General features: G+C 42.2%; 1 protein-coding gene across 2 annotated transcripts in view; it reads right to left on the bottom strand.

Annotated features, from left to right (window-relative positions):
- The window catches only part of NBAS (NBAS subunit of NRZ tethering complex), a 760,680-nt gene that overhangs the window by 308,999 nt on the left and 430,859 nt on the right, over positions 1-20,822 (bottom strand). For both annotated transcript variants that reach the window (XM_073674140.1, XM_073674141.1), the window contains exon 41: positions 11,316-11,545. In XM_073674140.1, the coding sequence (XP_073530241.1) occupies positions 11,316-11,545 (230 nt within the window). The remainder of the gene's footprint in view (positions 1-11,315; positions 11,546-20,822) is intronic.

The raw sequence follows: 20,822 nt of genomic DNA, 5'->3' as shown, positions 1-20,822 counted from the left end.
GGGGCATTATAAGGGAGGGGGTGTGTGTGACATCCTGCATGGGGCATTATAAGGGAAGGGGTTTTGTGTGACATCCTGCATGGGGCATTATAAGGGGGGGGGGGGGTGTCATCTTGCATGGGGCATTATAATGGAGGGGGTGTGTGTGACATCCTGCATGGGGCATTATAAGGGAGGGGGGGTGACATCCTGCATGGGGCATTATAAGGGAGGGGGGTGTGACATCTTGCATGGGGCATTATAAGGGAGGGGGGGTGTGACATCCTGCATGGGGCATTATAAGGGAGGGGGTGTGTGTGACATCCTACATGGGGCATTATAAGGGAGGGGGGGTGACATCCTGCATGGGGCATTATAAGGGAGGGAGGGGTGTGACATCCTGCATGGGGCATTATAACGGAGGGGGGGGTGACATCCTGCATGGGGCATTATAAGGGAGGGGGGTGACATCCTGCATGGGGCATTATAAGGGAGGGGGGGTGACATCCTGCATGGGGCATTATAAGGGAGGGGGGGGTGTGACATCCTGCATGGGGCATTATAAGGGAGGGGGGGTGACATCTTGCATGGGGCATTATAAGGGAGGGGGGTGTGACATCGTGCATGGGGCATTATAATGGGGGGTGACATCCTGCATGGGGCATTATAAGGGAGGGGGGGTCACATCCTGCATGGGGCATTATAAGGGAGGGGGTGTGACATCCTGCATGGGGCATTATAAGGGAGGGGGGTATGTGTGACATCCTGCATGGGGCATTATAAGGGAGGGGGGGTGATATCTTGCATGGGGCATTATAAGAGAGGGGGGGTGTGACATCCTGCATGGGGCATTATAAGGGAGGGGGGTGTGTGACATCCTGCATGGGGCATTATAAGGGAGGGGGTGTGTGTGACATCCTGCATGGGGCATTATAAGGGAGGGGGTATGTGACATCCTGCATGGGGCATTATAAGGGAGGGGGGGTGACATCCAGCATGGGGCATTATAAGGAAGGGGGGGTGTAATCCTGCATGGGGCATTATAAGGGGGGTGACATCCTACATGGGGCATTATATGAGGGGGGGGGCACAGCCTGCATGGGGCATTATGTGGGGGGAACAGCCTGCGTGGGGCATTATGTGGGGGTGAACAGCCTGAATGAGGCATTATGTGTGGGGAACAGCCTGCATGGAGCGTTATATGGGGGCCAGTATCCTCTATGGAGCGTTATATGGGGGCCAGTATTCTGTATGGAGCGTTATACGGGGGCCAGTATCCTGCATGGAGCATTATATGGGGGTCAGTATCCTGTATGGAGCGTTATATGGGGACCAGTATCCTGTATGGAGCATTATATGGGGGGCCAGTATTCAGTATGGAGCATTATATGGGGGCCAGTATCCTGTATGGAGCGTTATATGGGAGCCAGTATTCTGTATGGAGCATTATATGGGGGCCAGTATCTTGTATAGAGCGTTATATGGGGGCCAGTATTCTGTATGGAGCGATATATGGGGGCCAGTATTCTGTATGGAGCATTATATGGGGGCCAGTATTCCGTATGGAGCGTTATATGGAGGCCAGTATCCTGTATGGAGCGTTATATGGGGACCAGTATCCTGTATGGAGCGATTTGCCGGTTTCTGAGCTATTGTAGAATTTACAATAGATATCGCTCATGTAATGTAAGAAGTGAAATCTTTGCATTGTACTATATATATATATATATTTCTCTTCGGGATCTGTGACCATGGTTGCCCCCCCCTAGTTTTGATCCTGGGTACGCCCATGGTTGGGGGTCTAGCTGCGGAGATCTCCACTGTTCGTCCTCTGTGGTCCCATGGAGAGCGGAGATCCTCTCCATCCTATGTAGAATAAAAGGGAGCGGCATTCGAGCACACCATTCAGAGAGGGGACAAAAGTACCCCATTCTGGCAAATGGAAGGGGGAAGTCTCACCTATCTACCTCCCAGTGACCTACCAAATTGATTGATAGTACGTTCTTGTAGCTGAAACACTTCTTTTACATTAAGTTATAAAAAAAGGGTAACCCTACGGATTTATATTTTACTATTTAAGTTCTTTTCTTTTTAGACTTTAGATATCTAGTTTGGTTTGCGCTCTAATTAATGTGAAATAAGCAGCAAGTCAGATTGGACAGCATTTCCGCATAAGATCTGCAGACTTTCCGCTACCATTCCCATAAGAACATACTCCAAAAGACCCATTTTAACCGTTGGGTGATAGGATCATTCATGTTTAGAGATGAGCAAACCCGAACTGTAAAGTCTGGGGTTCGTACCGGATACCTACTGTCGAGAGAGACAAAGAAATTGATTTTCCAGCACCTAAGTTCGAGTCCTCATTGATTTCTATCGGGTTCAAGTTCGGGTTCAGTTTTGGTACCTGAACCGAAATTCGGACTAAAGTTTGGTCGAATCCGAACTTCCACGGGTCCGCTCATCCCTATTCATGTTGGCACTAAAATCATTGCTATCATCATTCCAACGGTGACTGACGATCATGATAATATTATAAGGCCCAAGTAGAAGCCTCAGCGAAACGCACGTCGGTTGTATCTTTCCATGGATGCCGTATATGTTAAATGGCTAAACTTTGGTTGCCATATGTCCTCCTTTTTGGGGTAAAATCTTACTCCGTAAAAGAGCCAGACTATAAATACTGATGATCATGAACTTGATGTATTACACAGACTACGTCACTATGCTGCTATAGGCATTTATTCTGTGTTTATGCACTTCCATATGTTCCATGTCAGCCATGTCTGTGGTCTCATTTAAGTATTTTGATCTCCTTCTGTTTTTATAACTCTAATTAACAAAGGATATTTTTTTTACTTTCATTTTTGTCTGACATCTTTTCTCCATTTTTTGCTATAATCAATTATTTATGCCTTTAAGACATATTACCCGGCTGTTAATTGCCCTGTAGGATTATTATAATATTCTTTGTGCACAGAACAATCGCGATAATCATTTTGCGTCCAAAGAATTCTGGTCGGTTGGCCTAAAAAACGCCATTAAATGACTGCTGATCGGTTTGTTTGTAGTCAATCGGACCTTAAAAGGCCATGATAAACAAGGCTAAATGTACCTTCATTAGGATAAAGGTAAACTTTACCCATGAACTAAGCAAACCTCAAACTTTATGGGATAACGAGTCCTGCACAAACCATGAAGATCGAGGTGGAAAAAATAAAGATAAAATGGGCACTTGCTAGTAAATTCATCGATCCACGTAGTACTTGAATCCGCTTTAACATAAATAATTAAAAGTTGATTTATGTATTGGAAAAGTATCCAGTGGCCAGGTTGTCTTTGCACCCTGCCCAGATTGGTGACCCTAAATCTCCTGATTTGTTCCCTCTGAGGGCACCTCCAATGGGTTTATATTGGAAGAACAAGAATTCTGCAGCTACGAACATCAAGGGGCCAGATCCGGAGTCAGTGGGTTGGGAGAGCACGGGTTGATAATGTGCTGTATCTAGTTAGCCGGAATATTAGCACTTGCACTTTTATGTATTTCTGTATTTCATAAATAATAAGGGTAATAAATATTTGAGCACCCAGAACATAAATATATATTTACTATGTATGAGTTCTGGAACGTCTGTAGATATTCCCGGTTTTCTCTACGAGAGACATCTGCGGCAAGGATGTGGTTGGCCTGGTTAACTCACTGTTTAAGTGAATGTCTGAATTTCCTTTTGTGGCTTTTAGATAACTTTCGATAAATAAGGAACGTGTTGTGATTGTGGCTTACAATTGATTTAGCTGTGTTCACCGGAGAAGACTACAGAGCATGATCTTTGCTGCGTTCTCGTTACATCGATATGCCTTCAAAAAAAGAAGAAAACTGCAGGAAGATTTCACCTCTATTGATCACGTCAGTACAAAGGCAACGCAATGTTATAGCTTCTTCAAGAAATTCTCCAGTCTGAGAAAAGTAGAGAAACGTCTTCTGCTAAATAAAGGCTGACAAAGGTCAAACCACAATTACACAGACTTGTTAAACGGAATTAGAAATCTGATATGAACGGCACGTTCTGAGTCTTGAGGTGTCGTCGGTTCATGGAGTTGCAATCCTACACAACCAATACCGATCTACTTGAGCACGCGCATATTTGCCCCAACCCAAACATCTACCTTAAAACTTTCATCCATCCCTTATATCGCACTTGAGTCCCTGTCCTTGTACAATAGGCCTTTCAAATCACATCACAGTGCACTTACTTAAATCACAAGCTCCAGATAGTTTTCGAACCATCAAGTTCATTGTTGTACATCCGTGACTAACGCTTTTAGCCCAAATTCAACAACCCACCACCCGACCATTTTTAGTCTGAAAGATGGCTGGGTGTACCGGTATCTAGTGTTGAGCAAAAAGATTTGCAGGACCACTATCCAACGCCAATTTCAATATTCCTTGGATGCCAAGTCAAAGCCAACAACTCCCCTTCAACCTTTTGGCATCAACGTTGTCTCTTCTGATTAGTAGGTCTGGAGCAACATCATGGTGTGCCATGCCACAACGTTGACATCGCACTAGGCCTACAAATCAGAAGAGGTGCTAGGGATGCCAACAAGTAGAAGGAGGTTAGCTGGGCTTTGTTCTGGTGGCTGGGAAATAGGCATACACCCACTCACATGGCATATTATTCCGCAGAGCTTTACCCAGTGGTCTCCAATGATCCTACCACAAAAACGCCATGTACATCCTTCACATGAATGCTGCAGCCAATCATTAGCCTCACCGACGTACAAAGCAGCCAATCACACCATCACCGACCTACAGAAAGTGGCTGTGAATGATGTAATGTCATTGCGGCAGGACCAGTAGCGCTGAATAAGCAGTGTACTTTGTGTGCGTTAGTTATTTTCTAATTTGATAACATTTCCTGATACCTTAAAATCTAGGACAATCCCTTTCAAATACTTAAGGTGAGCTAAAAAATAAAAAAAATGGATGATAAATACAATGACTGATCCTCCTGTCATCATCAATCACAAGATTCATCTTTCCTTGAAGTTACATGGTCTCCACTTTGCTTATCTTCTGGGCAAAAGAAAAAGGAAGGCACCGCATTTCTAAGCACCAATGATCATAAACCCTTAAGGACAGGTTTATACGGCCATGGGAAAAATAATCTGATTTCATTCAAAAATCAACTGTAGATTTTTCATTCGTATTGTCACCCGCATGTTCATTTTTCACAGTTTCCTATGTTAACAATTGCAATGTATCCTGTACATAAAGATGCTATATAGTTGGTGTCTGCGTGACACCCATATCATTTTCTTAAAGAAGCTCTCACATCAAAACTTTTATCCTCTTAATATATTGCCGTCATATTATATAGCACTGGCTTCAGAAATAGAAAATAAAGCTGCTAGAATGGTCCAGCCAATCACCTGACTGGAATCCAATAGAAAATATATGGAAGGAACTAAAGCTCAGAATTCATAGAAGGAGCTCACAGGACCTTCAAGATTTGAAGAGTGTTTGTGTGGAAGAATGGGCCAAAATCACACCTGAGCAATGCCTGCGACTAGTTTCTCCATGCAAGAGTTGTCTTGAAGCGGTTATCACCAACAAAGGATTTTGTATTAAGTATTTAATACATTTCAGAAAGTGTGTTCAATACTTTTTTCCCTGTGTCATTTCTCATTGTCACACAATTTATGGACATGTATGGATTGATTTCTTTGTGGACTGGATGGGTTGTCACCAACATCTGGTGAGAATTTCATGTCAAAAGCACCTTTAGAAACATATTTACTTAGAAAATTGATGATGCATTCAATACTTATTTCACCCGCTGTAAATCATACATTTCTGTAGTCCGTCAGGTATGCAAATCAACCATACTTGTACTCACGTGGCTGTTCACTTGAGCAAGAAGAAATAGAGGGAGAACCTGACAAATTGCACACTGTCAGGATTCAGTATTCTGTAGTCACATATCAGTGGAACTCGCAAAACTCCTTTAAAGGTAATCTATCAGTAGGATCAACCCCTCTAAGCCGTCTAAATAGGCATATAGGTCACAGGAAGCTGAATAAAATTACATCTTGATATCTGTGATCCGATGAGGTCTTATTCCAGAGAAATCCACATTTTTATTAACATGTAAATGAGCTGTTAAGATCTATGGGCCAGACATAGATCTCCCCTGAGAACCTTTGAATGTAAATTATGTTAAATAAAAGAGGGCGTTACCAGTGTGAGACATGTACATCAGGAAATTACATGCTCATGCTGGTAATGCCCCCTTTTATTTCACATAATTTCCAAGGGTACATTCTGAGGGGAGCTTTATGTCCGGCCCATAGATCTTTATTTTCTCATTTACATATTACTAAAAATATGGATTTCTCTGGAATACGGCATCAGATCGCAGATATCAAGGTATCACTTTATTCAACTTTCCATGACCTGCATGCCCAAAGAGATGGTTTAAGAAGGTTGATCCTACTTAGAGATGCCCTTTAAGGCTTGTGGATATCAAAGATAGGGTCCCCCTGTCCAGAAAACCCTTCTCTTAGTAGCTCTGGAGGACTCCACCGGGAAATGAATTCCATGAAGTCCAACCGTTAAGTAGTTGACGTGTAATTCAAAAATTTTCCTTGAAGGAAAAATGTTTGGCCAACCAAGGATCACCCGGCGATAACAGGTGATCGCCTCATTTGTGAACATTAGTTCTAAGTGTGCAGCAATCAGCCGATCGTGGACTTATTGTAAATTAAGAAGGGGTTGCTGTGATGGGACATGTCCTATAATGTATTCCTAGAGTATGTGCTCCACAGAAGAAATGACCATGTGAGCCGCACCGCGACAGTGACTGACCGTACGCAGTGCCGGTAGGCCGCTATCAGATACTGTAGGATTTTATATCAGGGCATTGCTGCATTCATTAACCTTTTTGTTTTTTTACCAGCATATAAACTTTATTCAAAGAACATTCTGAAGAAATTCTAAAAGCCGGCGAGCGATAGCGACACGTCTAATCCTGTTGTCACATTCCAGGCCGCGGTACAAACACATTAATATGTACCGATATGTTCTCCTAATCTCACAGGCTAATTGGTAGAACTTGTAGTGCTCTGATATTACATCACACAGCCGAGGCAGCGTTCTTCTTGTTTTTTGTTTTTTTTTATTTCCAAAGACAGATTTCCAGACTCAGAAGATTATCTGTTGGTAACGCGTTTCAATTCTGTGTACGATGCTGTAATCTGGAGGCATATCAGAGCCCGGCTTCTGAGCTTCACTGTTCTTTGTGGTCTTCATCTCGGAGGCTCGGTGCGTTGCAGGTTTAGAGGAGATAGTTCTTACTAATTACTAACGTTCCACATGAAATCATTTACGCTTTGTAATGGATGTACTATATGTTAATGATGCCTTTATAACGCCCTAGTACGGAGTTTTTAAAACTGACTGTAGGGTGTCCATTGATTTAAACGGACACGCCATCCTGGTTTTCGTTGCAATAGGACTGGTTTGCACAGCTCTGGGTCCGTTTTTGCATCTGTATTTTTTAATTTTTGTGATGGTCCGTTTTTCATCCACTTTTCATTCTGGGTCAGTTTTAACAAGGAGCGTGTCACCCAAGGGATAAGAAAAAAAAAATCTGAAGGAAACTTGCAATGATTCTCCTACCAACCGGTTTGTGAAAAACTGATAGCACACTGACCTATTTCACAGACCAAAAAAAGTAATGTATTGCTTTAAGGGGATCATTGATCGCAAAAATAAAAATACGGAAAATGAAAAATTACAGACTTTGAAAAAAAGCATAAAATATACCTTAAGTCCTTGTGTTTTCGCAGGAAAATTTGTAGGAGATACAATAAAGGCTGTCTGTCAGCCTAAAATGACTGTCCAAACCAACCACAGGCACTCGGTGCACCCTTGGTGTGGCTAAACAGTTCAGTGCACCTTCCCACCTACAGTGGGTACGGAAAGTATTCAGACTCCTTTAAATTTTTCACTCTGTTTCATTGCAGCGATTTGGTAAATTCTAAAAAGTTCACTTTTTTTCTCATTAAAGTCCACTCTGCACCCCATTTTGACGGAAAAAAAACAGAAATGTAGAAATTTTTGCAAATTTATTAAAAAAGAAAAACTGAAATATCACATGGTCATAAGTATTCAGACCCTTTGCTCAGTACTGAGTAGAAGCCCCCTTTTGAGCTAGTACAGCCATGAGTCTTCTTGGGAATGATGCAACAACTGTTTCACACCTGGATTTGGGGATCCTCTGCCATTCTTCCTTGCAGATCTCCATCAGGTTGGATGGTGAACGCTGGTGGAAAGCCATTTTCAGGTCTCTCCAGAGATGCTCAATTGGGTATCAGTCAGGGTTCTGGCTGGGCCAGTCAAGAATGGTCACAGAGTTGTTCTGAAGCCACTCCTTTGTTATTTTAGCTGTGTGCTTAGGGTCATTGTCTTGTTGGAAGGTGAACTTTCGGCCAAGTCTGAGGTCCAGAGCACTCTGGAAGAGGTTTTCATCCAGGATCTCTCTGCACTTGGCCGCATTCATGTTTCCTTCAATTGCAACCAGTCGTCCTGTCCCTGCAGCTGAAAAACACCCCCATAGCATGATGCTGCCACCACCATGTTTCACTGTTGGGATTGTATTGGGCAGGTGATGAGCAGTGCCTGGTTTTCCCAATATATAATTATAGGCAGTATCACCAAAAAGTTCTATCTTCACCTTATCAGACCACAGAATCTTATTTCTCATAGTCTGGGAGTCCTTCATGTGTTTTTGAGCAAACTCTATGAGGGCTTTCATATGTATTGCACTGAAGAGAGACTTCCGTCGGGCCACTCTGCCATAAAGGCCAGACTGGTGGAGGGCTGCAGTGTTACTTGACTTTGTGGAACTTACTCCCATCTACCTACTGCATCTCTGGAGCTCAGCCACAGTGATCTTGGGGTTCTTCTTTACCTCTCTCACAAGGATCTTCTCCCATGATTACTCAGTTTGGCTGGACGGCCACATCTAGGAAGACTTCTGGTGGTCCCAAACTTCTTCCATTTCAGGATTATGGAGGCCACTGTGCTCTTAGGAACCTTGAGTACTGCAGAAATTCTTTTGTAACCTTGGCCAGATCTGTGCCTTGTCACAATTCTGTCTCTGAGCTCCTTGGGCAGTTCCTTTGAGCTCATGATTCTCATTTGGTCTGACATGCACTGTGAGCTGTGAGGTCTTATATAGACAGGTGTGTGCCTTTCCAAATTAAGTCCTATCAGTTTAATTAAACACAGCTGGACTCCAATGAAGGAGTAGAACCATCTCAAGGAGGATCACAAGGAAATGGAAAGCATGTGACTTAAATATGAGAGTCTGAGCAAAGGGTCTGAATACTTATGACCATGTGATATTTCAGTTTTCTTTTTTAATAAATTTGCAAAAATTTCTACATTTCTTTTTTTTTTTTTAGTCAAGATGGGGTGCAGTGTGTACATTAATAAGAAAAAAAAAGAACTTTTTAGATTTTACCAAATGGCTGCAATGAAACAGAAAAAGAATTAAAGGGGTCTGAATACTTTCTGTACCCACTGTACATGTTTTTCCTCTATCTCTGTCCATCCTTTTTTGATTGACAGCTCTGACTTTATAGAGTCAGAGAAGGGTGGAGAAAGCTGGAAAACAAGTAGGTGGGAAGGTGCACTTAAATATTTGGCCACACCAAGGGTGCATCGAGTGTCTGCGCTTGATTTGAACAGTCATTCTATTCTCACAGACTCACTTTAAAGGGACTGTCAGCACAGAATAACTGTCAAACTAATTGCCGCCACTCGGTGCTTCATGGCAGAACTAATTACTTAAAATGCACCTTCCCACCTGCTTGTTTTCCTTCAATCCCCCCCACCCTCTTTGATTGACAGCTCTGGCTTCATATAGCCAGTGAAGGGTGGAGATGATTGGCCCTGTCATGAAGCGCCAAGTGCCTGTACTTGGTTTTAACAGTCATTCTGTGCAGACAGATTCCCTTTAATGTGTGAATAGGGCCTAAACCATCTCTCATTATGAAGTAGTCAACTCGACTTATCGGGATCCACAATATTAGGAGGGAATGTCCGATATAGCTTTTTGATTATTTTTATTAAATAAGTTCCTTGGAGCCTTTAACTTCTGAAAGACCATGTGAATGTCGATGCTGATGTAGCGTTGACAGGTGCCTGATAGTTCTCATGCACAGACAGCAGGTATAAGACATTTGTCCTATTCATTAAAATCGGACACTACCACAATACCTATTGCACCCTGAAGCAAAAGCGAGAGGCGCCAGAGAACCCCTTTCATTTCTCACCACAATCAAAAAAGATCAAACTCTTCACCATACATAACATGGACAAGTTTCCTGTAAATATCAAGTATTGAAGGCAAACTTTCAGAAAAGATGGAACCACATCCTTCTATAAATTTGGGTTACATGATGCAATATTGCAATTTTTCCAAACGTCATTCAAAGAGCAGTTGCTTTTTCACTCGGCTGTTCGCCCAGGATCACACCCCCAAACTCACAACAAACAGCCAGTTGAGGCATTTGGGCACGGGTTGCCTTTAAGGGCCCAGTCAAGACTTCCTGACTATCAAGATCAAGGGAGCCTTTGCCCTTCCGATCCACGGGAGGCTTCTGCCTTCCCTGAGCTAGTCTTAGGACGCCTGCGTTACGGTTTGACAGATGTACCACCCCAGTCAAACTTCCCATCTGCCACTATTCCCGAAGTGGGTCATGCCCCGCGCCCAGCCTGCGGCGTGGGTAACAGGGGAAAGGGGGAAAAGTGTGCTTGGAGCCTGAAGCGAGAGCCCCTTGGGACTCGACTCCCCAGGTAAGTGAAAGATCTATAAGAGTCGAGGCTTCTCTTGTTGATAGAAACCAAAGTTCTGTGTCGTCAAAACTAAAAAGATTTTTAGTACCTAGGTCAGATCTCTATTGCAACCATACTTCATTTCTGTTGCCAGCATCCCTGGGAAGACGTCCAGTGTACACCTCTGGAAACACCTAGACGTAGTGAGAGGCCTAGGAAATGACAGACATAAAGGAGACGGTGGTCGCAGAAGTAGGACCTGCTGCAACATAGGCTGGAATAGAGCACAGCAAATATTTCTGCTCATCTCTGGCGCAAGAAAAACCCCAGTATCAGCTTTGCAGTCTAAAATGAAATATGACCAGTTGCCAATAGAGCCTCCGATAAAAGTGTGAGCACATCAGACGCTAAAAACAAAATTACAGCTCATCGTAACACAATTGTGTGATGCAAACAAAAAGCCATAGTATAAATTCATTAAGAAACTTACTCGGTTAGTCCTAGAATAGTCTCCGTTTTGTACTGACTGTCCGTGGCAAACCGCTGCACGTCCACTCCCTTGCCAAGGCCTTGGAGGATCTGAGCCTGAGTAAAGTCCACCAGCCGCTCATTGTAGTAGTGCAGCTGTTCGATCAGGGGCACCAATTCAATGGGCCAGTTGGCATTGGCATAATCAGAGACGTACTTTGTAACCAATTTGATGAGCAAATTTGGGTCCGCCTAGGGGAAAAAAGACAAATTTAATTAGTGCGCTGTAGAGGAAGACAAAAATAGGCAAAAACTATTGGCCCTGAATGCACCAAGCTGTAATATGTCAACTTTGCATGAAGTGAGGAAGTACATTACCGGAATATTTATATTTGTCACTAATCATTATTAGAAGATCCAGATTCAGTTTAATAAAATTTATATATACAAGTGGATTGGACTTGACAAAGATAAAGTCGAAATGCATTGTCTATTAAGTAAAGCAGCTCAAGACAATCTGACCCCCCCCCCCCCCCCGATGCTTGTTCGGTCACCTCTTCCTCTATGTCGGGATCTTTACTGCATCTAACACCGGCACATGCACGGCTATCTCACCATTCATTCCTCACTGGCATACAGTTATGCTTGTGTTACAGCTCACTTGGGTAATTAGGTAACAAACTAAAAACTGTACAGACTAGAGATCCTGACCCACAGTCCCTAATGGTTCCTCAGACAAGAAGATGGCGGCTCAGACCTAAAACTGCCTAAAAGGCCGTTGAGCGATTCACGTTCCTCCTAAAGAACTGGAAGGCAGTGCAGAGTGTGAATTAATTGCAAAAGGGAAAGTGTGCTGAAAAAGGAAAAGATCCCAGAGTGAGTAAAGTAATCCATGAAATATAAAGTAAAGTAAAGAGTAAAACTATTAGATTATATGCCGCCTACTTCCTTACAACAGACAGAAGCTAGGTACAAAGTAAAGAATAGAAACAGCAAAGAAATAACCTCTAGGTGGAAATTCTCTGACTGGTTTTAACTTAGAGCAGAATGGCTGAACATCCAAGTGAAAACTATCACCAGCAGGAGATACCAGCAGGAGATGCCAGCAGGGAAGGAAGAATATAAAGCAGCACCTGAAAGGTGACAGGACAGGCAAATGAAAACACCTGTGTTATGTTAAACAGACAGCAGGCAGAATAGAACCAAAACACCCAGAGAAAAGGTCTCTCTCCTGTGGCTCGGTGGAAAGAGACGCCGACCACAAAACATAAGTTCAAGGGTACAAACCTAAAAGTATGACCAATACATAGAAAAACGCCTGATTGTGTAGGGTTGCCATATAATCAAGTCAAGTTCCACTGAATATATTTTTCCAACTATAACATTAATCTGCTCAGCTCCTCCAGCTCTATAACCTCTTGACTGTTGGAAGAGCAACATTTTTGATGTATGAAAGTTCTGCACAAAGTCCCAGCAGTTGAGTCCCTACCAGGTGTTTTTTTCCTGTAATACAAAAATATACTGCTTTATAGTTTACACCTAATGTGCAAACGGGGGCAGCACGGTGGCTAAGTGGTAAGTACTGCAGCTTTGACACACTGGGGTCCTGGATTTAAGGTGGGTGTGTATGTTCTTCACGTGTTTGTGTGGCTTTCCTCCGGGTTCCTCCCACACGCCAAAACATACTGATAGGGAATTTAGCTTGGGAGCCCCAATGGAGACAGCAATGATAATGTCTCTAACATGCTGTAAAATTCTGAAATACACTGTATTCACCTGGAAATCTAATCAGCTACACCAAAGCGTGAATAACTGCAAAGGCAACATAAATATATCATAAAAATACATATATCATAAAAATATAAATTTTGATACATGCAGTTAAAAAAATATATTAAAATTGTGAGGAGTAAAACACACAGGAATTGGAAAGCTCACGACAAACCTATCAAACATATATGTGGACGGGGTTAATCGAAAAATACTGTTGCGTTTTCAGTGGAATATTAATATATAAAGTGAGATGTAGCAGACATATATCAAAAGAGTGAATACATTAATGTAGGCAAGTAAATAATTAGATAGATGAACTGCACATATCAAGTAGGAAACATACCATGAAGAGAGAGAAGAACAACACATAAATCGAGTCCCCATGACGTACGTTTCGCCCTTGGCTTTCTCAAGGAGTAACAAAGCTCAACATAATTTCAAGCAGTGTGCTGTGAAATTATGGTGCAATGTAAGGCTGTGTTCACACCTTGCGATTTTGCTGCATTTTTCTCTGCAGGCAAAACCTGCAATAAAGAAGCTGCTAACAAAAAGCAGGTTTTGCTGAATTTTTTTTTCCCACCACAGAAGCAAGAACACAGGTTACCAATGCAAGACATATGTGAAACCATAAAAACATTTTTGGAAAATGGGCAATTTTATCAAATTATTTAGTGGAAAAAAAATTTTATGTCTGAAAAAATGGTGACTATTCTGAACAAAAAAGATCATATGAGTTCATGACAAAATACACAATTACAAATGTAACAGTGGAGAGAAGTGAATTGGTCAGGAATAGTTTACATAAGACACTGACAGAGAATTGAGCTTGTAGGACACTGTTTACTTTCACACTTTGGTGGGCCACAGGTATTGTTTAATTTCACACCTTTGTCGGACAATGTTTACTTTTAACACATCACTAAGTTAATTAAACTGTACTAATCCTAACTGCCATTCTCAACTGTCATACTAATCCTAACTGCCATTCTCAACTGTCATGAACACCAAGACATTATGGTTTAAACTTGGGAAAATCACAAAAAATAAATGTGTATCACATACTGCTGTACCTGCTTTTTTCACTAAAAACGCAGCATAACCTGATACCTGCGTTTTCTGCTGCATTTTTGCACTTACTCATTACGTTCTATGGGTGAAAATATGCTGCAAAAAACGCTGTAAGTAGTGACATACTGCAGTTTGCAAAAAAGTAGTTTTCCAAATCAGTCAGGAAAAAAAAAACGTGTGTCCATGAGATTTCTGAAATCTCATATACTTTGCTGGTACTGTAATAAGCAGCTTAAAATTTGAATAAAAAAACGCAGCAAAAACACAACATGTGAACATAGCCTTAGACCGTAAAATGAATAAATAAGCCGGACCCAAATCTAGTCTTTATGCAAGGCTCATGGTGGTGGGGATGTGTGGTAGTATGTAATACCGTCTTTTAGCAACGCAAGGTTTTCCGTGATTTGGAATTAATCTATGTACTTACACTCCGTACATCCCGTCAGCGCAAACGAATTACAAGATCCGTAAAAGTCTCCTATCGTGTTCCAGCAGACAGGAGTAGTGTTTAATTGCCCAGAAAATATTATTTAATCACGTATTTTAGCCGCTTTACATAGCTTTAATCCCCGACGGCTGGAACGTCAGCCTTATATGTTATGAGTCCGTGTGGGGGGGATGTGATGTGAAAGTGGCTTGTGGTAGGGGAGAAGTTGGCGCTGACTGTGCTCATCTCATGTCATTAAGCTTTAATTTTGAATGCTTTATAAAGAAGCCACATGTTGCAGCATTTCACGTGAAGAGCTACCGTGCAAGTGGAAATAATGGATTTCAGTAAACTATTTCCACACAGTTTGCATGGCACAAATTGCTGCGAAGTCTGAACACCACCCCACACTTCCCAAGGGCTTATCTTCGCTTTGTGAATGGGCGATCCAAATATTAATTTCTGGGCACCTGCTGAAGGTGATTTTATTTTTTTTTTGGCATAAATTAACGTATTTTTGGCTTAATTTAATTTTTGCCATTAACACTTGCAACGTTTGTCTGCTAAAGCTTCTGTATTGCTCTGTCTATTGCTGGCTGCGGAACGAGTGAACTGAGAACCTGACAGCGAGCTTTTTCTGATAGAGTTGGTCTCATGGGATCATAAATCAGCACAAGAAAGGAGCTGAGAAGGAGGAAGATCAGAGTTACAACTCTCCCCTAGAATGAGCTCACTGACACGTTTTCATTTACCTCATTCTGCAGTCAGCAATAGACAATGCAACATAGATGCCATAAAGGACAAAAAACACTTTCTTTTTTTTTTAAACTGAAAATGGATGCATACAAGGTTAAAAAAATTAACTTGCCTTTAAAGGGGTCCATAGCCTTTAAGCAAGTTTGATATGTGTTTTTTTGTTTCATTTTTTTCACATTATGATCCAGAATATAAAAAAAAAACAAAAAAAACACTGGAATGTTGCATTTTTTACACTGAAGTCGAATATTAGACTCAAAATTCCTTTTCTGTTAATATCAAGAAGTCTCTCTGCCATCATCTCATCATCACAGGCAGAATAGTGATAGATAACTACATATCACAGGATCCACCACTCACAAAAGTAATAGTCACAGCTCACTTCCTCCCCCTCCTGCAAAATAACCTTAGTCCACGTCAAAGAATATTTAAAAAGTTTTACCATAGAGGTCAATGAGTCTGAGTCAATTCTATTGCTGTCTAAGGGCCATGTGGCTATTGTCAATCACATCTGTAAAAAGGGGCCGCCTATTACTACTCAATCAATTCTGGACCCCATAAAACGTAGACTCATCTCAGGCAGCGTCGCCGATACTGACATGTAGGAGCTGCCGTTACCAGTGGGTGATGTTGCGTTACACGACCACTGCAGCCAATGATTGGCTGCAGCCTATATTTTGGCAAAGAGAACATCCGATCTGATGTGAGAGGTGGTCCCCCATTAGTCTTCCTTCCAGGTGCCGGGACCCCCATTGATTGCTGATAAGAAGAGGGGCAATAACTCTATGGAAAGTCTATGAGCCGGTCCATACCCAACGCAATTTTTGCAAAGAGCGCAAAGCCGATCGTTTAGTCTTGGACTGGTTCAAAACTGCAGACAATTGAAAAGTTTTTGGAAAGAGCCTTAACTTTCTAAATAAAGAGAAATCTCTCCCAACGACAATGGGATATATATTTTTTTTATTGTAGACTTACATTTAAACTGTTTCCCCAATTACAGGCGCAAGATTTTCCCGTCCTGAACCCGCCAAGAGTGGAGATGAAAACATCTCGCAGCCAGAAATCCTCTGAATGATTAAGTCCGGCTGAGCTTAGAGGCCACAGAAAAGGCGAAAATTGAGATATAAGCGCAGGGTGGGTGGGAGAGAATGGTGATTACCCCCAAATCTCAAAATGACCTGAAGATTTGGGTAATGTGCTACCTGCTGTTCACACTCCGACAACATTTCCTGAGCATTACACCCGATACACGGCTGATCCGAATATAAAAGCAATTGGTTAAGGTTTAGGGACAGAATGAAAAGTTGTAGATGTCGGGTGTTTATCACAGCGGCGCATTGTTTGGGGGCATTCACGCCGACACAGAAGGTTAAGTTCTCGCAATTTACGCTTTACATGCTTCAAGTCTGGAGGCGTCAGCTCTGCTTTACTGAACGTGGATTTAATAAAAGGGAAGAAATAAAAGAAAAAACATCACTGCAAACAAAAGCACTTAACCCGCGGCGTGCGGGGGTCTGCACCGAGCACAGAAGAAGCTCTGCATCACCCACATTACGCTCTGCTGTCGGGGCTTTAATTCCTGTTAATGCTCGGAGGCTGCACCAATAGAGGTGTTAGGAAAAGTGACGAGACGGAGAAGCCGGAGATAAAAAGGTCTCGTCTGCTCCAGCCTAATGTAGGAAATGACAGCTCTTAGTTCTTTTACAGCACTTCCCTTCTACCACTAATATTCTAGTCTCTGAACACCAATATATCAATCTTATATGTACAATATGACCACAAGACCAGGCAACGCTTGTTTGTTTTTTTTAATTAATAAATTAAAGGTTATTCCCATCTTCATTAATAGATATAGTAAATACAAGCAATTTTGCAGTTTACGGCTTGATTAAATTTTCAGACGTTTTTAAGATATTAACACTTTTTTTTCTTTTGTTTACAGCTTGTCGCCATGGAGACCGACCACCTCTGCGAGGAAACTGGCCAGGATCACTGTTACCTTCCAATGCAAGCCAGCTTCAGCACAATGTTACAAGCTAAACAGTTGTAAATAAGGGTTATTCTCAAGTTGTCTCTTGTGGAGCTGAGAGCTATGCAGTCCCCTTACTTCCTGGCTCTCCTGCTTAAGGCCACGGCCCAACTATCAGTATTTGGTCAGTATTGGGTCAGTATTTTTTCTCAGGAGTGGGAGATAAAACCAGGTGAGGAACAATCAGAGAAAAGGTATAATAGAAACAAGTCACCAATTCTGCATTTATCACCCACTCCTGGTTTTGACTCCCACTCCTGAGAAAAAAAAATGACCAAATACGGATAGTGGAGCCATGGCCTAAAGCCCCCGTCTCACATAGAGAGATCGCTGCTGTGTCACGGTTTTGGTGACGCAACAGCGACCTCACCAGCGATGTCGCTATGTGTGACACTTTGCAGCGATCAGGCCCCTGCTGTGAGGTCGCTGATCGCTGCAGAATGTCCTGGACCATTTTTTTGGTCGTTGCCCTCCCGCTGGTCAGCACACATCGCTGTGTGTGACCAGCGGGAGCAGCGATCAGGCTGGTAACCATGATAAACATCGGGTTACTAGGGGCACACGCGCACCTAGTAACCCGCTGTTTACCATGGATACCACTCTGCTACGGTGAGCGGTAACCTCCCGCTCACTGTAGCAGAGTGGTAACCATGATAAACAACGGGTTACTAGGTGCGCGTGTGCCCCTAGTAACCCGATGTTTACCATAGTTACCAGCCTGCTCCTGCTTCAGCAGGCTCGTAACCAGGAGCAGGACATTGTGGAAAGATTCTTTCCACGATGTCGCTGCTCCCCTGATGGTTGGTGAGCCTGCCTGTTTGACAGCTCACCAGCGACCACATAGCGACGCAGCAACGATCCCTGACAGGTCGTATCGTTGTCGGGATCGTTGCAGCGTTGCTAAGTGTGACAGGGCCTTTAGGGACAGTCCTGGTGACTAGAAGAGCTGTTGTATTAGTAGAACTATAAAGCTCAGCACAAATTTTGCAGTAACACGTTCAGCTATAAAGTGGTTTGTGCCAAGTTCACATTGTTATCACTATATTTACACAGAAAGAACAGGGTATTTGCTGTTTCATGCTGTGTGCTCCAGTGATTGCAATTATACAGAACTGATAGGAGCAGCTTGTCAGGAGCTGAATAGGAGGAAGAATAGCAGCTAACTGCTGTATAGAAATGAATTGAATGTAATTATTTTACTCTCTTGACCAGCCACTAGTGGCCAAGCCCCATGGAAACCAGCTGTACACTAGAAAAAAGCTCTCATAGTAAGAGAATGACAACAGAAAAAAGCACATATTTTGCAAACTTGCTTATTGTTATGCTGGCTGGCTAATTTAATCAATTGAATAACTAGAGAATACCCCTGTAATGCCATAAAAGTGGCATAAATTATAGCAAAAATACTAATTCAAGGGAGGAGCATCATATTTTTTTAACAAAATCACAACAGAGCTCAGCTGGCTTTAAAGGGAATCTGTCACTTTTGTTAACCCATCTGAGAGCAGCATGATGTAAGGGCGAAGACCCTGATTCTAGCGATGTATCACTTAATGAGCTACTTGCTTTCATTTTGATAAGGTCACTATTTTATCTGCTGTAGATCTGCCGTTTTCTGAATGCAGAACTATGTATAACCCCTCCCACAACACTGTGACAGCTGAAAATTGGCAGAGAGCTGCCAATCAGTTGGTGGGGGCGTGGCTGGACTACCTGCTAGCAGCTTTACTGGTCCTCTAGTGATAATCTCCTGCTGATAAAATACTGATTTTATAGAAACTACAGCAAGCAGCCCAGTAAGTGATACATCGCTTGAATCAGGGTCTCTGTCTCTACATAATGCTGCTCTCAGATTAGATGGCAAAAAAAGTGGTAAAATATTTTCGTTGCCTTTTTTTTTTTTTTTTTTTTTTTTAGCTCTCTTAGAGTACAAGTTATACATCTTCAGCTTGTACCTCTGCTCACCTCTCCTATGTCAATTAGACACTAAAGGTGGTCCTGGCAAATGGATTCCTACTGGATCAAAACCTCTCGACAAGTCCGGTGTTCTTGGAAGCACAATTTATGCTTTTCAACTCTGTTTCTGGTCATTTTTCTTTTCATAATGTTCATTTAATTTCCATCTATATGTGGACACCCCTGATTACGGATCACACCAGTAAAAGATATGAATATCTGTACTGGGGTATATCAGAATAGTCATATATAGGAAATAATGATCAAAATGGTGGGGTAAATTCTGGAAACTAACAAGTGCCGACCCGTGACAGTCCTGATATCCCGTACACATCAAACACTCATTATACCAGCAACACTGTCGCCCAGAATTATAAATGGCAGCGAGATGGATACAAGGACTATTTATATGTAAATTACATCTTTTCATAACATGATGAGTTTCCTGACAGATCTCGTAATGGACCCATCTCATATCCATCACATCCTGAAGAATTCATTCTTTACTTTTTGGCAAACTCTCCCCGAGCTACTTATAGTTTTATTCCTGACTTATATCTTCCTAGTGGTGTGAGCTTTTCTCATCAACTCAGGGCACATAGGTCTTAAAGGCATTTCCAAAATTAAAAAAAAAAAGTCTTCCATAGTTTGAGAAATGGTGCCACATTTGCCGATAGATGGTGTTTGAGTTTGCTGCAAATCCCCATTAAAATGAGCAACTCTACAAGAAAGCATTTGCCACTTTTCCAAAGGATAGGAAATTAATAAATAATCGCTGGGGGTCTGACTGCTGGGACCTCCACCTATCCTGCTATTGGGGGGTCTTAAAGTCCTTGGAGTGTGTGCACTTGTCCATATTTAAAGCAAATGGAGGGGTTGTTACTCATGATCACCATCCCTCCATTATGTATGATCAATGACGGCGCCCTAGCAATGGACTCCCCACCAATAATACATTTGTCACCAATTGTTGGTCGGATAACCCTTTAAGATAATCGGGTTGAACTGCATTACCAGACATGCCGGCATATACATTAAATGGGAGTATACTCGGGACTACAGAACAGGAGAAGTACGGGGGATTCTGGTTACAAGTAAGCTGAGCAGCAGTACTCAATGTCAGGCAGCAGCCCCAAAAGCAAACAAGATTTTAAGGTGTATAAAAAGAGATAAAATCCTGTTATCCCAATGTACTGTTACCCCTTTATAAATCACTGGTGAGGTCACATCTGGAATATGGAAACCAGTTTTGGGCTCCACATCTTAAAATGATATCGGGACGTTAGAGTCAGTTCAAAGGCGACAACTAGATTATTACAAGGAATGGAGGCCTCTGATATGATGAGAGGTAGGAAAGGTTGGGCTTGTTTAGGTTAGGAAAATAAAAGTCTCAGAGGGGATCTCATTTATTTATATAAATATATGTGTGGTCAATCCAAAGGACTGGCACATGACTTATTCCTTACAAGGGACTAGGGGCATTCATCATGTGGAGTAAAGTTAAGTCCAGCAGCTTAAAT

The sequence above is a fragment of the Phyllobates terribilis genome, unplaced genomic scaffold, assembly GCF_046119375.1.
Source record: "Phyllobates terribilis strain yellow unplaced genomic scaffold, ASM4611937v1 Scaffold_3__8_contigs__length_932513732, whole genome shotgun sequence".
NCBI classification, from domain to species: Eukaryota; Metazoa; Chordata; class Amphibia; order Anura; family Dendrobatidae; genus Phyllobates; species Phyllobates terribilis.
This window is presented reverse-complemented; position numbering and strand designations above follow the sequence as displayed.